The 20,712-nt window shown below is 34.7% G+C and overlaps 1 protein-coding gene across 1 annotated transcript in view; it reads right to left on the bottom strand.

Annotated features, from left to right (window-relative positions):
* Positions 1 to 4,387: 4,387 nt before the first annotated feature.
* The window catches only part of NMD3 (NMD3 ribosome export adaptor), a 50,794-nt gene continuing 34,469 nt past the window's right edge, over positions 4,388 to 20,712 (bottom strand). Inside the window, exons 7-15 of the mRNA XM_007948769.2 lie at positions 19,243 to 19,321; positions 18,239 to 18,335; positions 15,137 to 15,254; positions 13,550 to 13,695; positions 9,302 to 9,414; positions 8,915 to 8,987; positions 7,629 to 7,735; positions 4,941 to 5,011; positions 4,388 to 4,518 (exon numbers count right to left, since the gene is read on the bottom strand). Coding sequence (XP_007946960.1) covers positions 4,388 to 4,518; positions 4,941 to 5,011; positions 7,629 to 7,735; positions 8,915 to 8,987; positions 9,302 to 9,414; positions 13,550 to 13,695; positions 15,137 to 15,254; positions 18,239 to 18,335; positions 19,243 to 19,321 — 935 coding nt within the window. The remainder of the gene's footprint in view (positions 4,519 to 4,940; positions 5,012 to 7,628; positions 7,736 to 8,914; positions 8,988 to 9,301; positions 9,415 to 13,549; positions 13,696 to 15,136; positions 15,255 to 18,238; positions 18,336 to 19,242; positions 19,322 to 20,712) is intronic.

Here is a 20,712-nt window from a genome sequence, read left to right as displayed (position 1 = left end):
CATGTTGTAAGAAGGGACCATTCCCTGGAGAAGGATGTCATGCTTGGTAGGGTGGAGGGTTGACGAAAGAGGGAGAGGCCTTCAATGAGATGGATTGACACGGTGGCTGCAATGATGGGCTATAGCAGGGATTGTGGGGCTGGTGCAGGATCGGGCAGTGTTTCGTTCTGCTGTGCATGGGGTCGCTATGAGTCAGAAATGACTTGACGGCACTTAACAACATAACAATTTAGCTCTGCATTTCAGTTTGTCCATAGTTCTACTCCTGATCTTTCTCATAAAGATCAGCTATGTATTAAGATATGTATTTCCAACAGATAGAAAACCTGTCAAGCAATTATCATTTATTAGCTTAAAAAGTCATCCAGTGAAGAAATTATGAATCAAGTACTTCACTATTTATGCAAAGTTTGCAAAACTGATTTTTCTAAGTGCAGAAACCGATCCTGTGACAATACTGCTAGCTAATATGTCAGGGCATTATAAAGGCATGCAACAAAATTTTATAACAAAATGAATATACCATGTGCTGCTGCACGTAGTGCCATAGATTATTGCTATTACTGTTCTGTTACTCTACACATTCGTTGTTGCCTCTACTCACCAATGGGCAGTTCTTAAAACTTATTTAGGCAATGATCGATGTTTTGGTTACCTAGTGCCTCTGTAACAGAAATACCACAAATGGGATGGCTCGAACAATAGGAGTTTATTCTCTTAGAATTTTGGAGGTTCTAAGTCCAAGTTCCAGGTGCCAGGCTCTAGGGGTTAGGTGAAAGCCCCTCGACCTTGGGCGTTACCTTTTGCTCCCAGCCCACTGAAGCTAGAGGCATCTCTTCACTCAGAGAGCTGCTAGCTGCTGAGGCTGACAAACCCAAGATTGACAAGTGAAAAGGCACAGTCCTGATGTTACCAAACCACACAGGCCATTAATTCAAATCCATTAAAAATCCCAAGATCGGCAAGGCAACATGGCAGGCTGCTGATCAACGAGTTGGCTATATGCCGGGTTCAACCCTGCCATCACTGGAGACCTTCCTCAAAGTTGCTTCTTATAAGTTGCTTCTTATATACTGGAAGCAGCCCACATCCCTGCCTAAAGCTGCTCCAGTAGATTCCACCATGGAATGAATTACTCATCTCACCATGGGGGAGTAACTACATCCAGCTGACCAGCCACTCAACCGGGCCCAGCCAAGTTGACATACAACCTTAACTACCACAATTGAGTATTGAAATGTCTTTGTAATACACACTGGGAAGCACATGCCATAGCTATGAGTGGAATCTTGCAATCACATATACCAACTCTAGATGACTTACAAAATATTGCTGAATTCACATACAAAAAGGAGATACCAGAGAAGCTAAAATCATCACCAACAAAATGCAAGCACTAGAGTATATATTTACGTTGGTTATGTGGAATAATTACTGCAGCATTTTCATAGGACAAGTCAAGTTGTCCAAGATCCAGAAATAAATTTAAAGACATGTACAGATCTCCACGAGTCATTAACAGGGTATTTGCAAAATTTGAGAGATTTTGAAAATATAACAAAACAAATACTGCCAAATATTGATTATCAAGCAGTTCACCATTGTGGCACCATTAGAAAAAACAATCAAATGTCAGAAGTGCTAGAGAAATATTGAGTGGGAAAGATCAATTTCACACAACCACATACTATACCATCACTGACACACTTGAAGTTTGCATGAAAAGAAGGATGAAAGTATATGAAGTTCTTTCACACAGATTTTCCTTCTTAAACAATGTGGATATATCTGATGAAGAATGCATTAAAGAAATTAGTGCAGGCTTACCCTGATGACTTAATATAAACTTTTATGAATAAGTGCAACAATTTCATTCTCACATGAGAACAAAGTTTACAGACTCAGAAAATTTTACTCATGTAGACATGTATGATTCATAATAGAAAATAAAATATAATGCATATTTCCCAATGTTGAAATTACTTAATGCATATTCCTAACTTTAATGATCACCAACTGCACAACACAGCACTCATTTTCATCTCTAAAAAGACTCAAAAACCCTCAGTGTACAACAATGATTCAAGACTCAATTCAAATCAAAGAAGCATGGAAAGAATTAGTTCAAGGAACTAGTAGACCGTTGGAACTTCAGCCTATACGATCCTGAGACCAGAAGAAATAGATGGTGCCCAGCTACCACTGTCAACAACTCTGGAAAGGGATAAAAATAGGAGCTCTTGAATAGAGTAGGAGAAAAATGTGGAACAAAATTCAAAGTCATGGGGAAAAAAAATAAAGCTTACTGGTCTGATAGAAACTGGTGAAATCCCTGAGACTATCGCCCCTAGTCATTCTTTGGGCCTAGAACTGAACTGACTACTGTGGCTTCCAAGCAAACAACAGACAGGCCTGAAACAATTTTATCAGGTAGTAGACTCCTTAGAACAATCAACCATGGAAGATCAGAGCAGCATTTGCACAGGGAGATAACTGACCTGCAAGCCTGGGAACCAAACTTTAAAATGGCAGATTTATCAAGATCATATAACTCTGCAAGCTCTTAGCTAACAGCTTTTCTCTAAGCTACACTCCTTTAACTTGTCACAGATTTTCTTTCAACCAACAGGTTGAAACTCTTTGCTCATACAGACAGAACATCAAGAAGAAAAAGACCAAATTGAATTGGGAAATCCACCAATTTTTTCTCAAGTGGAAAAATCATATATGATATACTTAACAATTCCACCTTAGAAAACTAGATAAGATGCTCTTTCATTTAAATATGACATTGATGCAATCACTTCAGTGACACACACAAAAAAGGGTGGGGGAACGTTTATATTTTCATGCTTTAAAAAACCTTGACATATATTAAAGGTGAAAACAGACCGTGTGAACTAGCTATGGCCAAGCTTACCTCTGAAGAACTAGAACATCCTACTAGGTTGCCATAAAAAAAAGAAGGCTGTAGCTCTTAGTTCCCCAACTTTAGCCCAACATGTAGACAAATAGAAGACACTTTAGAAAGTTTAGACCTTTATTTTTAACTTCAGAATTGGGGTTTCCAATCTTTAAAAAAAGAAAATATTCCAGTCACACTTGCTTAATTTATTTGGTGGTATACACAGACATAAGGAGCACAGTAGCACAATGGTTAAGCACCTGCCACCAAAAGGTTGATAGTTCAAACCCATCCAGCAGCTCCATAAGAGAAAGACTTGGCAATCTGCTCCTAGAAAATTACATCCAAGAAAACTCAAAAGGGCAGTTCTACTCTGTTACATGGGATCACTGAGTCAAAAACTGACTGGATGGCACTTAACAACAACATATTAATGTATTAATGAATTAGCTCTTAGTTCTGGTATTATTAGTGAATCTGATATTTCTTATAGAAATAAGAGCTTAATACTCCACTTTCAAAACATTTTATTACACAAATCAAGGCTTTTCTTTTAAGGATATGGGAGACATTCTGCATTCAAATGTTACTTGTGGCTTTAAAAGCAAGTAGCTCATTTTTATTAGCTCATCATCAATATGCTAGATTCTATTATTCTTTTGAATGGTGACATGTTCAATGACAAAGCAAATTCCTTCTCAACTCATAAATCAAAATTTTAAAAAAAATCCTTGAAATAATAGGAACACATTTTTTATGACATAAGCAGCTAATTTCCTGAGCTTCTGGCACAGGCAAAATTAAAAGTACAATGTTTTTAAAATTTAAACTTTAAATAAAGATTTCATTTCCTAAAAATCTACAACTATTTTAAATATATTTTATTTTACTACAATAAAAAATCAAGATAACTCCCAGTTTAACACCATCTGTTAACTTTATGAAGAAATAAAAAAGATTAACTTTCCTTCTAAACATAAGCTGAACCTCAATATCCCTATCCCAAGGACATAAAAATAATCTACAGTTGATCCAAGTGCATAACCAATTTCTACTAATTTTCATATGATCTTTTACTAAAGCAATCAATGTGAAGTGAATGTAAAAGCTTATTTTATCCTTGAATATGTAGTTAACATCCAAAAATTGCAACTTTTGAGCTTCCAAATCTAGCACCACAGTATGTGGAAATACTACAGTGCTTCATATAAAAAGCAAAATGATAAAACTCTCCAAGTTCAGAAGTGGCTTAGATATTAGCAATAACTACATTCTCCATATTCTTTTGTTATCTGAAACTTCAAAGCCATCAATCTTTTCCAGTGCTTTGAGTGAGCAATCAAAATATTCTATTTATTCAAGTTTAAGACTAAATTTCTCTTCTTTCAACATAGAGGCATAGATGAAACAGGAACAGTCAGAAAAGATTATTTTGCCCAACTTCCTAAGGTACTCAGATATGAAGTCTACAGCATGATCTCATTATGTCATCATTGATGCACCCTCTTCACCAGTGGCATCCAGAGAAATATGCAGGTCTTCAAGCATCTCAGCCAGACTAACTCGAGGTGCTCCTTCATCATCTGTGTCACTTTCCACAGGAATGGTAGGATCTAATAAAAAAATACAAAAGGAAAGATTTCAAATGTATGAAAATACAGAAATACAAAAACACCTATACGCCTCCCCCCCATTTTTAATCTATGTTTGATCTGAGGCCTCTGTATCATATCTAGAGCAGGCATTCAAATATGCATTGAATGAAGTACATAAATGTATAAATAAACTGTCATTAGGCCAGCCATTTGAGGGATTGAGCTGAGATGCAAATGATATCAAATATTGTACAGAAAACAACATTTTCATGTTTTACTGCTTTGCAAACACTTTTCATAAAAGTTGAACTACAGGGTAGTATAAACACACATACACACACAATGATAATTAAAGTTCAACGTATCAAAACACTCATGTGGCAGTAATAAATTCATATACAGAAGATATGGCTTAAGTCAAACACGACTCAAATACCAACCTCGGTAAATGTTGACATTTTTCCTAATTGCCTCATCTTCCTCAAGATCTTCAAGGAAATCTTGGTATTGTCTGTAGAGGGCAAAAAAAAAAAAAAATTTAAAGTATTTCATCTTTACCAAGAAGGCACAAAGTTGTGTTTTATTTTCAGCAAATGTTCTCCAAGTATTAAAATTTTAAAAAATATTTGCAAGTCAAATTATGAATGCTAATTAAATATTTTGAATTAGGTTTTAAATTTCTTGTTATTTTAAAATTACAAGATTTTAAAAAATACATAACTGAATATAAAGTGATGTTAAATAAAGGTCAGTAAGATGACTCCCTATTCTACCTTTCTCCTAAAAAAGTCTATGGCCAATTCAATGTTACTTAGGTGCTGTGGAGTCGGCTCCAACTCACAGCAACCCTATTTATATATATATATATAAAGACTAAGACTAGAAGTAGAGTAAGTCAAATAAGCAATAAAATCTGATTCATTTAACATACATATAGATTTCTATTATTATATTATACTGAAACATTGTAGTTTAGAAATATTGCTGTTTCCCATTCATATTTTATGAAATCATTTTATTTAAACTCTTCATTTTTCAGACATCAGTCTCTTCATAATCAATAAGCCCACTTTTTGAAACAACCAATACAGTTTTTAGACTGCACGTTATCTTCATTTCTGCTTGTTCGAGAAGCAATTTCTTTGACATCACTGAGTAATGTTTTATTTCAAATCATAGGTAGTGTGGTAGTTATGTTTGTGTGTCAACTTGGCTGGGCCTGGTTGAGTGGCTGGGCAACTGGTGGTAGTTCTTACCCATGATGAGACTGGCAATCAACTCCATGGTGGGATCTACCACACGCAGCTGAGTAGCTGCCTTTGGGAGGTGGTCAGCTTCCTGTATTTAAGGAGAAGCCTTGGGAATGGTCTCTAGCCTACGGCACGCTTGGATCCTACATGTAGCCATGTCATAGCTCAGCAGCCTGCTATGCTCTACCGACCTTAGGACATACAATGGACTTAAGTTAATGACCTGCCATGTGGTTTGGTAACATCAGGACTGTGCCTTTTTACTTGTCAACCTTGGGGCTTCTCAGCCTCAGCAGCCTATAGCTGTCTGAGTGAAGAAATGCCTCTAGCTCCAGTGGGCCGGGAGCAGGAGGCGGAGCTGGACCCCAAGGTTGAGGGGCTTTCACCCAGCCCCTAGAGCCTGGCACTTTGAACTTGGACTTAAAAGTCTCCAAATTTTAAGAATAAACTCCTGTTTATCAAGGCCATCCCATTTGTGGTACATTTCTTGTCAGAGCGGTACTAGGTAACCAGAACAGGTACTCATTTGTTATTTTTGATTATCTTTAACTTTACAACTGCTTTACAACAACATTGTAACTGTCGTGTTATAAACTTAGAAATTATTAGTAAATCTGTGTTAAATAAGTAAATCCTTTATACTTATTCAATTTAATATCTCAATAAGAATCTAAAATTAATACTGAATGAGGTTATTTCAGGAAAACTTGTCTCCCCTAAATTATACTGTCATTCAAAATAAAGTAATTTCTGAGTACCTCAAACAAGAGACGATAACAATAAGAGAAACAAGTGGGAAGAAAGCTTGCCTTATATTTAGGCATACAGAATATATATAAAATTAAACATAATAAAGTCAATTCATTCTATTCACAGTACAGTCTTCCTACTGTGTTATTTTCTTATCATTAAATGAATTATGAAATCTAAAATTATGCTTTCTGCATAAATCACAATTTAAAATCTGTTGTACTATTCTTTTTAAATTTTTTCAGATAAATATTAGACTCTAGGCTTGTAAGATTAACATTTTAAAGAACTTTTCAGTTTTACTACTATAAATTGTTCTAGATATTTTTAAAGTACAGACATAAAATGTTGAAAGTATAAATCTTTAAAAGCCAGTATTTCTCATCAGTTAAACATGTTTATTTTCACATAATTTCATGCAATTTTATTTGCTACATAGTAAAACTGGAATTTATATCAAAAATTGTATCAAGTTCCAATCTTAATCACAATTTTTAATAATAGTATTAATGCCACCTCTCATTTTACCTACACTGTTCCTAAGTACTAAGTGATCAGTAGGGCCTTTGAAGACCTTTCACTAAAAAATATACCCAGCTTTTATAATATTATGGAGTTACTGTTATTTTTCCAGGTGTGTTAACAGTCTTTATTCTTAGTAGATGGAGTATTCAGTGGTAAAAGGTCTTGATATCTGCAACTTACTTTCAAACAGTTCAGCAAAAAATATGTGTACAGAATGAAATAAAGTAAATATGGTCAGATTTTAACAACTATTGAATCTAGGTGGAGGAAATATGAGTATTTATCATATTAATTCTTTAAAATTTTCAATATGTTTAAGAAGTTTTATAATTAAAAGCTGGTATTTAATAATGACTAGACTGTAAAAATAAGTCCGATCTTTAAGTCTTCTCAGCGTAAACTCTCAAAGCTAGAAAGAATACCGTGACTGTGGAATTACTAATTGTTACCAGGTATAACACGCAAACCAGAAGAAAGTCAGCTTTAGTGGGTAGAAAACACTCTTCAGGCTATGTGCAAATCTTTACCATATAAAAATCATGACTATTTGTCACAAGGATTTCCTTTAAGATATAACACATTAGGTCTAAAGAAAAGTGGGACCTTTCATCATCTGTATTCACGTTTTCTCTATCTCTTGCAAGCTCTTTCAGTTTCCAGTTCCTACGACGCTGACGTTTGGAACGGTCATAGCTCTTCTTGATTAACACCTAAAGGTAACAGAAGTATTTGAAAAGTCACAGAAATCAAGAACTATATAGCAGGGTCTCAAAATCCATTAAAGTTAAAAAATGAAAGATTATGAGAATATTAGGGAAAAGGTATCATGATGACACTGGCAACACATCACGGGACATGAATAAGGATCAAGAGGTAGTGTCGAGAGGACAATTTTTTCCATGTATTTATTGAGGTATGATTTGTATAACTGCCAAAATTAACTAACTAAACATTTTCAGGCACTGAAAATTAAGATTGTGAATTTTTAAAACCATTTCAGTTTTAGCTACTATTACTATAAATCATTCTAAAAAATTATCATAGGCAGACACTTCTCCCCCTTTTTGCCCATCAACACACACCTAAAACACTAAGTAAGACTTTCACAATTATATGTCCTAACATGGTATTCAACAAATAATTATGGAGTGAATAATTTTATAGAGTACAAACATTTTTCAGACCATCTTGATCTCTTCTTCTAACCTTGTCAGAATTACTTATTAAGACATACAAAAACCATGCTTCTATTTACTAATTTATTAAGAAATAAAAGTACAAGTGGTTGGTGAGGAAGAGGTTCTTCTGTTACCATAACTGCATTTCCACCCACAGCTAAAGAAATCAATGCTTACTTTAAGATACTAAGCAAGCAGGATATAGGGTCTTTCACACTGATTTCACATTCACTGTTGGTCATAAATCTTGTAAGTTCATCATGTTAGAATTTAACAGGTTTATCAGAAGTAATTTTCTCCAAGACTTGATGCTGTGAAGATTACTTTCAATTGCAATTACATTCAACTTTGAATCACAGTTTTAACTCTAGATGCTTTCTTAACTGAACACTACACGAAATAAGGTGAACTTAGTAAGAATGGACCTGAAATATTTTAAAGGTCATCATTTTAGCTGCAAAATTATATTTGCTCTTGTAGTAAACATTTTGACAGAGAATAAAAATCTGTTTATAAAAGTAACTGAAAAGTCAATAAATCTTTGATTTATCTCACCAAGAAAAAATGAATTAAAATGAAGACTTGCTATTATACCTTAGCTGTAATTTAAAAAAAAACCTCTGAACTGATTTATTTTAAAAAGTGTGAACTCATTTATCTTACCCATAGAGCATCAAGCCTCTTTAATATGGGAAAAATCTAAAGCCTTACCACATCTGGGACTCTATCCGACTTCATTTTGTTGACATGCTCATCATTCAAGTTACAGTTGGCCAAATCAAACCTAAAATGAACACATGCAATTTACTGTACAAATGTGCTTCTGTAGTTCATGGTAAAAATAAATACAGATCAATTTGAGGATTCAATTACACAAAAACTTGGAATAAATGACTCTTTAAGATTGGAAAACTAAAAGGTTCTACCCAATCCACAGCTTAATTTAGTTATCAATAATAAAATGAGTTAAAAGCCTCCTAAAGAGTATTAAATTCTTTCTGGGGTAAACAACATTAGTAGTGTAGGCAGCTTTGCTGGCTCCCAGAGAAAATTTGCAATTCTCATCGGCAGTTTAAAATACTATTAAGTAATACAAACCCCAACACCAGGTCTCCAGGATTTAGAAGATGTCCCAAATGTGTGCGACAAAAATATTGTTTATCTGTATTCATTTCAGATGTTTTCTGCACCCAGACTTCCCCAAGGGTATGCTTAATAGGAAAGAAAACACAGTCTTCAATAATCAAAACATAATTCAAAAAATATCTCACATTAAAGTTAAACACAATATTGATTTTGGGTTTTCTAACTGTAATTATAAAAAAGGAATTGTTTTTTTCATTTTCCAGGCCTCACAAACACTGTCAAAAATTAACAAACTACTAAACTATGAGTCTAGAAAAAGACTCACAAGGAATTCATAAAAATAAACCATTGGTTTTTGTTAAGATTTTACTTAAAGCTTTTATAAAACATTAAATTACTGGTAAAATATGACCTAAAAATAGACACAGAGAGTGTTTCCCAAAGAAATGTTTCCATGGGAAATTGGGCCAATACAGAGAGCAAAAAGAATTATGTAAAAGGATAAGAGAATCTTAAAGCCAGGAACTATTCCAAGCAACTCTTTGTTGTACTAATGGGGTACAGAAAGCCAGGGTTCAGACAAAACTATAGAGCAATCCTAGAACCCCAATCTTTATCAAAGATAGTTTTTGGTAATTTTTTGTATACTCACTAGTTTAAGGATAATCTACTACCATTTGTTATGAAACAACATCCTAAATTTGGATAAACTAGAAAACTGCCAAAGATGCCCTTCCAACTTGAGAATTTATAAGCATTTATGGTACCCATAATCTAACCTCTCAAACTTCCAGGATGGATTGACATGGACATGCCAACATGTTTTCCTAACAAAGGGAAACAGAAAAATGGGATCAATAACAAACTACTAAGAGATATAGGTAGAATTAGGAGTCTCAAAGAGATTAAAAGATAAATACAGAAGAGAGAACTGAAGTAAAAGTGTCACATCCTAGAATGTAGAAAGAACAGAAAAGGAAATATGAATTACCAGAGAGAGACTCCTTCTATTCAACAGGATTTATTTTCTAACTGCTAGACTGCTTCTAATCATATGACTTTTAAACCTGTTCTGTCCTAACTAATTGTATTTTTTACAAAACAAAAAATGTAATATTTAATTTTGTATCTGAGAGGCTGTGGTAGTATTCTACATTTATTGTAAGTGATAAAAAATTTGTTCTTAACTATATTCATTTTTTATTTTAATTAATATATAAAAAGTAATCTGTCTTCCATTTCTACTGATTTTCCCAAATTATCAGTAGTTATTTTTGTCTCAAGAAGCAGTAATACCTTAATAGCAATGAGTACCTTTAGTACCCAGACTGGGGTCTGTAAATACTGTTTTAAATGAAAGGAAACCAGGCTTTTTTAAGAAACCTGATTTCAGATATAGGGCAAGAACTATAAAATAGAATTCTGTAACATCTTGTTGCGCTATAAAGTAAATATGCTTTCAAAAACTATAAACCAAAAACCAAACTCACTGCTGCTGAGTCAGATTCAGGTGACCCCTCCCTGAGTTTCTGTCACAGTAGCACTACGGAAGTAGATTGCCCAACTTTCCTTCCGAAGAGTGGCTGGTGGGTTTGAACCATTAGCCCCCTTGTTAGCAGTCAAATGCCTTAGGCACTATGCCAAAGACTAGGAAAGTCATGCCAAAAGGACACAGATAAAGTTCTGAAGGAAGTCTCCCATTGGCTAGATTTGGAGTAATCTCAAAATTATATTAAAAAGCAATGAAAGAGAGAAGGGAAGGGAATGAAGAAGAAGGAAAGAAAAGAAATTCAGTAAATAACATAGTATTTCATGAGACCACAATGATAGAGATTTGAAAAAAGAATTCCAGCATACAAAAACAAGTCAAAACTAATTTCCAGTACCAAACAAGACGCTCAGACAAAAGACAAACTCTTTACTGAACTGAAAATAGGTGCTAATAGGAAATAACTAAGAATTTACCCAGCACTTTCATAAAAAATAAAGGAGGGTTTGCTTACGAAAGGGGACTCATGTTATAGGTTACCTGGGTGGGGAGGGAACGGGTGGGATTAATTTCAGGTTAGTTGGGACTCACATGCTGATGTGGGTAAGGGGTGGGATATATGGAAAGAGTCTGAGACCACCATGGTAACATTAGGAAAAGGGAGGACACTGAATTGTGCACACAGGAGATAGATGATAGATGCTAATACCAACCAGTGTGCTCACATTACCATTAACACCAAACACAAAGCTATAGATAAACACATAAACACCTGAGAGGATCAGATGGGGGTCAGTGAACAGAATTTTACTCTAGACCAAGAATAGATTCAGCACAGGCTAATCTTGCACAGATACCTGCAATCTTTACAGAAACAATAGAAGACAGGCACAGAGCAATCCCTCACAGACACCCAGACACTATGGGAGAGAGATCCAATGGGTCTACCGTCTCAGGACCATAGTATTGGGGCACACCGGACTCAACTGGCACACAAAATACATAAAAAAGCCTTGCCTCATCCTACATTGGTGAATAGCAACTGGGATCTTAAAAGCTTTCAAGTGGCCATCTAAAATGCACCTAATGGTCTCCTAGCATTGGAAGCAAAAAAAGAGTGCAAAAAAACAAGAGCATTTGGAAACAATCAGTCCTAGGACATGATAGCCCTCAAGACCAGAAGAGTGCCTGGCTACCAATGCCAACCACTCAGGAAAGGATCAAATCTGGAGATCCTGGATAGAGGGGGAGGGAAAATGTGGAACAAAATCCAAAAACTCAATAATGACCAGAATTACTGGTCAGGTGGAGTCAGGTGAGACCCCCAGTACTGTGGCCTTGGAATACATTCTGCACCTGGAGTAAAACTCACTCCCAGGGGCTGGCTCTCAACCCAATAGTTAACAAGATGTACATACAGACCACTCAACCCAGGGGAACGCACCCACATACATCCCTTGGAGCAACAGACCACGGGGTACCAGAGGGGCAACATTCACATGGAGGTAATTCAGGACAAACAGGAGTATGTAACTATGAAGGGCATGAGGGGATGGTTACTGGGCAGGGAAAGTAGAAGACTGGGTTAAGGCTTGGCATGGTAAATGGGGAATGAAACTAAATGTACACATAATGTTGAATGTAAAACAAATTCTTAAAAGAGAAAAAAGAATAGCATTTCAGGGTAACTACATAGTCCTAGTCGATAATAGAAAGCTCCTCTTTACTGAGAATGCCCTCTAACAAATGCAGAAAAAACAATAGAAACAGAAAAGTCACCATTTTTAACCCTAAATAATGTAAGTGATTTAGGTAAAAATTATCAACAGATGCTAAAGCCAGTGGGGGGAAAAAAAGGTAGTAAGAACTTGATATATACATATTATAAAATTATCACCCTTCAAATTACTTGCATTACAAAGAAGGGATCTGGCTATCACCATTTTAACCAGTGAAACAACCAGCTATTACTTGTCTCTTGATGGGATCTATCAAAAAAGTATATAACACCACCTCTGAAATATTCTGGCCAAAAATGTTTAACCTAAATTTAAGCAAGCCTTAAGATCTACTTTCCAATGTATAAAAAGTATAAGTGATTAAGAAGAAAATTATACGATGAGAAAAAATAAGAAAAATCCAGAAAGGACATTCTATAAAATAAATGCTCTACTTACCTTAGGAAGCCAGAAGCATTAAAAAAAAAAAAAAAAAAAGTGTGGCAGGGACTATTATGAAATAAAAGACTTAAAGAGATACAATATTCAAATGTAAATGTAATGTACATTCTCACTCAATTAGATACTAGTTTGAACAAATCATAAAAGACACTTTTGGAACAAATGAAAAAATCTGAATGAATTTTGTTTATGTATAATGGTATTTTGATTCGTATTTAGTGGTATATCATATCCGTAATTCAAAATGCTGGAAAAAAATTTTTTAAGTCAACAAAGGCTACCTGGTTGGTCATTTGGTCCTTTTCTACAAAAATAAAGCAAAGGAATGCTTTTCCATAATGGAGTAAACATTTTTTAAAATTAGTTTTCCAACATTAAAGAATAAAAACTAACCAACAGGTGAGTCTGATCATTTTCAACACAATAATCGTATTTAAAAGAAAAAAAATGAATTCATTTTTTAATCTAATGTGGTGTTGGAGTTATCTGAACTGCACATTTTGGGATTACCACCAAACAAAAGGGAAACAAAAGGGATACTGAGAAAATAATATAAATTAGCAAAAGAAAGGAGAATAGGATGGAACTTACTTTTTTTGACACTGTTCCAGCACCTGCACTGCGCTTCAGATTTTGGACTATGCTACATTCCATCACAATAAACTCCTCCAGCTGTTTGGGATGACACAAACTATTGAAAGGGTGACTCCAAAAAGTGCTCCCATCAATATCTGCAACTAAGAACAAATACAGAACATTAAAGAACAGGAGAATTAAAGGATTTCAAAGAGCTGTCAAATATGTTAACTAGGAAGAAGCTGGAATGAACCACAGTGTCAACTCAATATACCTAATAAGCCAGCCTCTTACTTATAGCAAGAGAAGTATCAGATATCAAACATATCCTAAGAGATCACTATAATCAGAAAGTCACAGAGGCAAGTGCCTTTTAAATAAGATCAGATCCAATCAGTTATGTAATTGCTTCATGTGCTGGCATTTTATTTTAGAAACATATTGGTCCTCTTAGAAGCTTGCTGCTGTTGTTAGATGCTGTCAAACTGGCCCTGACTCATGGTGATCTTATGTAACAGAACAAAACATTGCACTTTTCATGACCATTGGTATGTATGAGTCCATTGTTTCCACTGTGGCTATCGTGTTGATCCATTTCATTAAGGGTTTTCCCTCAGCAGCACTCTACCTGGCAGATAACAAATGCCCACCCAAATACTGTAAACAAATGATGACAAATCAATTTCAACTGAGAAAGATAATAAATGAATAACTTCCTGGAAAATTTCAACAACAAAAAAGAATAATTTTTAATAACAGAATACTTCCATTACAATATATGAAAAAGATCAAGAAGATGATGCAGGCAAGTACTGTGCCACCTGTCAATATGGGGTCTTCTTTAGAAAATAATTTCTATAAAGAAACTTAAAAAATGAAACTATAATAATAATTCAGTTAATAATTCAGGCTCAAACTAAATGTTCTGTTGTATTACCAAAAGTCAAATGTTTCCAACTTTAAAGTATTTGCTATATAATAAATTTGGCATAAGTTTAACTTATAAGTCACAAAAATTAAATACATAAGTTGGTTTCAATAAAACCTAATGGAATATAAAAAACAAACCAAACTCAACCTAATGGAATATAAAAAAACAAACCAAACTCACTACCATCTAGTCAATTCCAACTCATAGTGCCTCCTTTGGGTTGACTCTTTACGGAAAATCTAAATCTTTATGGAAGTAGATTGCCCACTATTCCTTCCGCAGAGTGACTGGTAGGTTTGAACCACCAACCTTCTGGTTAGCAGTTAAATGCCTTAGGCACTACGCCACCAGAACTCCTTGTGGAATATAATGTAATGGAATATAATAGCTAGTAAATGGAACATAATAACTAGTAAATTCTTAATTGGTCACAGCACTGTTCCACTAAATGAGGAATACAAGAGTACCTAACCAAAACCTTTCTGATTTCAATTTTTTATTGATATTAAGCAAGTTAAAAAAAAAAACAGAAAATCTAGTTTTTCCAAACAGTGTTGCTGTCAATGTTTGATAAAACTGTTGTTGTTATGTGCCACTGAGTCAGATTCGACTCAACATAAATTAGTACTTTTGCTACACAGAACAAAATTATAACAGTTCTTAAAACTTACCTTGTAGAGTGTTGGGATCTATGAGGTGAATGGCACTTGTTATTCGAATACACACACATATCTGGTTCATATTTCCCAGGCTTTGTGCCAGTTTTGGAGACAGACAGACAACATTATCCTAAGCATAAGAAATAACATTTAAAAAGAGGCAAATCCTAAATAACTGTCTCCAATAAACACTCATCAGTATAAATCTGGTCCAACTGTATTTGCCCAAACGAAGTTAATTTTAGTTCTACGTATAAACAAAGGGCCTAAAGAAAAGAATCAAATCTTAGAGGAACAGGAAGTAGGCTATACCTTAAAATGAGCATGTTTAGTAATAATGCTTTTAAAAAAAATAGCATCTTCCAGAGTCTATCCATCATACTAAGTTTATTTAAATTTTATTGAAATCCGAATGCTTGCTTACTATGGCATATGTTAACACAGTATACAGTCTAAGCAAAGTATTATAAACATCAAAGTAAAGTAATTTTCTACACTTACCAGATGACTTCTTTCAATTTCTATAAAAAACAAATTTCAAAGGAACAAAATGTTTCTGTTACATGGCTACATGTATTATATGGAATCAAAGATTTAATGCCCCCAAGTCATTTATGTCAGTATACATTGGGAGCTATTAACCAGCAATGCAATTATCTGTTTGTAAACTGTATTAAAATATAAAAGGTATTTTAGTTTTATTTTAACCTGTATCTTTTCACAATCACAGGTTCCTCCACTGATAGAACATTCTGTGTATCATTAATTGTACCTGACCCAGGATATTGTTTTCATTAATAATAGTCTCCAAAGACAAATGAAAATAATATTCTTTACATTATGTATTCCTCCAGTGCTCATAAGAGTCACTCAAAGAAATTAATACACAGGTCTTGGTATGCCCAAACTTTGTGCCAGAAAAATGTTCACCGTTTTAAACAAGGGGTCAGCAAAGTACGACCCTCTAGACAAAAGACAAATTTGGCCCACCATCTGTTTTTGTAAATAAAGTTTTCCTGGAGCACAGCCACAGCCATTTCTTTATGTATTATCTATGGCTATTTTTGTGCTACAGTAGCAGACTTGAGTAGTTAGTTACAGGGGGACTATGTGACCTGCAAAGGCAAAAACACTTGTTACCTGGTCCTTTACAGAAAAAGTTTACTGATGTTGTTTTAAGCCATCATTTCACTCCTGGTATAGGGCTACATTATAAATTAGTGATAAATTAGTGATAAATTAGTGAAAAATTAGTGATAATAGCTTTAAAGCTTTAGAGTCACAGAGCTGAGAACTAATTCTAACTTCAACATTTCATGGTCATGTGACTTTGGGCAGGCAGTCTAACCTCAAGCTTCAATATCTTTATCTTCATATGACTTACCTCAGTTATTATAAGGACTGAATGAGGTTAAAGATACTTGTGGTGTAGTGGATTACTTGGTATAGTTTTTCTACCCAGTCTTTGTGATTCTCACCAGATTACTGAGTGGTACCATGCACATAAGGTGTATGGAACTCCAATGTGAAGTTTGGTTAGTTTTGCTATGTCGCTGGACTTAAAATGAGCCCTCCTACAGACAGAAATGGGGATCTCACTGCCATCAAGAGAAAACAGCCAGAGATGGAGTAGAGTGGAGTGCATCCTTGGACCTGAGATCCCTGAGCTGGATCTTCTTGGCAGAGATGTCTGGCACAGAGATGGTGACAACCAAGAAGCAGAAGACAGAAGGGCAGACTACAGACTGAAAAAGCTCAGTGCCTTTGGGCAGGAGGCTTGCTGGTGGAGTGGGATGCACCTAGGTATAGCTATTGGCAGAGCTAAAAGAGCTTTGTAACACTTGCCCAAGCAGGGCAGAGGCAAGGCTGAGAGGCTAAGGGCCAGAGAGGTGTAACTGAGGGTACAGCAGAGAAGTGACCCTCCTGATTGAAGAACTGTGTCCTGCACACATTCCTGACCCTGAATTGGAGCCTGTTACTTCTCTAATAAACCCTATAATCTTCAGTATTGTCTGTGAGTTCTGTGTGGCCACTGCAACAAATTATTGAACTCAGCAGAGAAGTAGTAAGTGCTGTGAGAAGGATGGCTGGTGTCAGAGTTGCTACAAAGGCTGGAGGGTAGGGGCATGTCTGGCCTCATAGGAATAAGCCGTGGGCTGTTGATAGTGATTTTCTTCCTCTTGTGAAGTTAGAGAAGTCAGAAGATGCTGCCTCCATGTCCGTTTTTGCAATACTAAAGTAACTTGGTATTACCTTTATGTAGACTGGTCACAATAAATTATGGCGGTTCTCATTATTAGTACATTCCCAGATGGCAGAGCCCTCTAGATAATTTTAGCACACTGTTTTCTATACAGTGAATTTATTGCAATTTAATTCATTTGTTTCCGTATAAATTAATGCATAAAATATATTTTATATTTTTTACCTTACTGTAATTAAATGAACTGATAATCTACATTTTAAATGTTATTTAGATATTGTTGTTGTTACGTGCCATCGAGCCGGACCCGACTCATAGCAACCCCTCCTTGGGTTGCCGAGGCGGTATCACCATGGAAGTAGATTGCCCAACCTTCCTCCAAGGAGTAGCTGGTGGGTTTGAACCGCCAGCCTTCTGGTTAGCAGTCAAGTGCCTTAGGCAATACTACCAAAGCTCCCTAATTTAATATTAGGTGTTTTTAAATCATAAAAATTATTCTGATTTCATTCCTATAATATTTAATTTCAGCTTTCCAGAATCCAATTTGTGCATATGTTGTACAAAGTGGTTTCCTGATACTTATTTTAATGTCATTTTCTGTATTCAAAATTCTATCTATCATATGTCCAGTAGGATCACATTATTTTAAGAAATATGGACCTTTAAAAACAGCAACTAGACCTGTTCATTCTAATATATAAAAATGAAAGATATGTCAATTTATAATTTTAAACACAATTACCTTTTTGTATCTTTTTAATGTGGCTGAATGTGTCAGAAATCATTTAAGAAGGAAGTTATTCTAAATAGCTAACCAACTACAGAAGGAGACCAGAGTGAATAATTACATATAAACCAGTAACATTTTGTACTTTTTTATAGATATAGATTAATTCAATGAGAAAAAGTACCTTGCATATTGGAACGATTTCCACAGAAAAAGTGCTTTTATAATTGTATGTGTTACTATGGATATCCTGAGAGATCAATCTCTGGGATGCTTTGTATCTATTAAGGAAAAAAAAAGTGAGCAGTAATTTAAAGACAAGGGACTTACTTGCCTAGACTTTTAATACTTATTTTTTATCAAATCAAATCATCACGTCCAAGGTCTGAAATGACTTCCTGATACCTGCTATGGTAAAGCCTGATTTCATCTACTTGCATTTCAAAATTTTCATGAAGCTGACTACTCCCTACCTACTAAACTTCATGTACCAAAAACTTTCAAAATATGAACTTGGCTCAGTCCAATGCAATCTACTTATATATAGCATCCATTAAGAGCCACAAGCCTTTGTTCACACTAACCTCTATATCTTTAAATAAAAACTCTACCTATGAAAATTTCCCCTATCTTAATAGCCCAAGTCCTACATCCTCCATGAAGCCTCTCCTCCAAGCACTTTACTATCACCTTTCCCTTCTCTCATCACTTAAAGAGGATCAATGGGTCAGCACTACCCACCACCATCCACTGCCACTGAGTCTATTCCAACTCACAGCAACCCTTCTACATGAATAGAAATCCAACATAGGGTCTTCGAGGTTGTAAATCTTTACATAAGCAGACTGCCTCATCTTTCTGTAGCAGAGCAGCTGGTGGGTTCAAATCACTGACATCTGGGATAACAGCCAAATGCTTTAACCACTATACCACCAGATCTCCTATACCTTATTATCACATCTTAGTTCTAGCTCCTCAAAGAAATTCTTAAACACTTCTTTGACTAGTAAGTTACCTAAAGTGGCTAATGCAATAAATAAATAAATAAATACTTAGTAATTGTGTAAATATGCCTACCATAATTTAAAATATTTTAAAATAAGAGAATTTGTCTAAGTCTAAAGAATGAAGATGACCTACACCATTCTCAGCTCTCTGAATGCAGTCATATTCAGGTTCAGAACATACCTGCAGGGAACTGTACACTGTAGAAATTCTACCATTTTCTGAGCATGTTGTTTTGAGGAAAAATAGAAATCCAGACCATCTTTAAAAAAAAAAAAAAAAAAAGCCCACATAAAAATAATTGTAAAATAAGATTTTCCTCTACTAACATGAGTACACCACAAATTAAATCTGTATCAAACAAAATAAAATTATTAAAAAACATACCAAAAAAAGTGTTGATAGTGACCAGAGATTCAAGACATTATTTAAGACTCATTTGGAGGAAAGGATGGACAAAATAAATCTTATGAACACGAACAAAAGAAAACAAGATTCAAAATTTTAATTTCTGACAAAGTCAAATTCAAGGCCAAATGGGGAAGAAAAACACCAAACTGAACAATGAAAGACATTTTATGTAATAATAACAATGAAAAACATTTTCTGTAATAATAGAACAATCTACCAAGAAGATAATATGCTTGTAACATAGCACTGAAACAATAAAACAAAGGCAAAGACTTTAAAAAGTTAGAAGAAATTAACAAAGGTTAACAAATACATAAGCACTGGGAGGAAACTAGAACAAGCTTTTCGCAAAACAGAAATGATCAAATTGACAAATAATAAGTATACAGAGAAGCTGAACTCAACTATCAAAGTTGATTTATCAAGATGTGCATAAAACAGTCCTAAGAAGAATACATATTACTTGCAAATACTCATAAAGCATTAATAAAATAATCAAGTATTAAGAATAAAAAAAATCAGTAAATTCCAAAAGGTAGAAATCACTAGAAACAACATTTACCTAACCACAATACAGTAGTATTAAAAATTAGTAACAAAAGGATAGCCAAAAGCAAACCTACCTGTTAAGAAATGTTTAAAGACATTCTTGCCAATAACACAGTTAAATATTAAAATTATCCAGAATAGCCAAAATGATTTTTAAGAATATTAAAAAGTTTATCTCCCTAACTTCAAAACTCACTATAATGTTAAGCAATCAACACAATGTGGTTCTGGCATCAGGATAAATATAGAGAGCTAAAACTAAAACTTTTTAAAGAATCCATAGGAGAAAATCCTTATGATAAACGGGGTTAGACAAACAGTTCTTAAATACAACACCAAAAATATGATTGATGAAAAAAAAAAACTGATAGATTGGACTTCATCCAAATTTAAAACTTTTGTAATTCAGAAGTCATAAGAAAGGGTGAAGATAATCTTACATATGCACTTGTGCTATAAAATTAGCCACATACATTACAGAAGCAACAGAAGCCAGGGCTGGAGTAACTTCTCAGAGACAACCAAACACCTTGTGAGAGAGAATCACCAGGCCTGTGGACTGAGCACCATGGTCTCAGAGGACATCATGTTCAACTGGCACAACACAGCACTTAAGAATTTTGTTCTACAATCTACTTTGGTGAGTAGCAACTGGGGTCTTAAAAGCTTTCAAGTGGCCATTGAAGATGCAAC

This window comes from Orycteropus afer, unplaced genomic scaffold, assembly GCF_000298275.1.
Source record: "Orycteropus afer afer isolate SDZICR_OR568_19922 unplaced genomic scaffold, OryAfe1.0 scaffold00223, whole genome shotgun sequence".
NCBI classification, from domain to species: domain Eukaryota; kingdom Metazoa; phylum Chordata; class Mammalia; order Tubulidentata; family Orycteropodidae; genus Orycteropus; species Orycteropus afer.
This window is presented reverse-complemented; position numbering and strand designations above follow the sequence as displayed.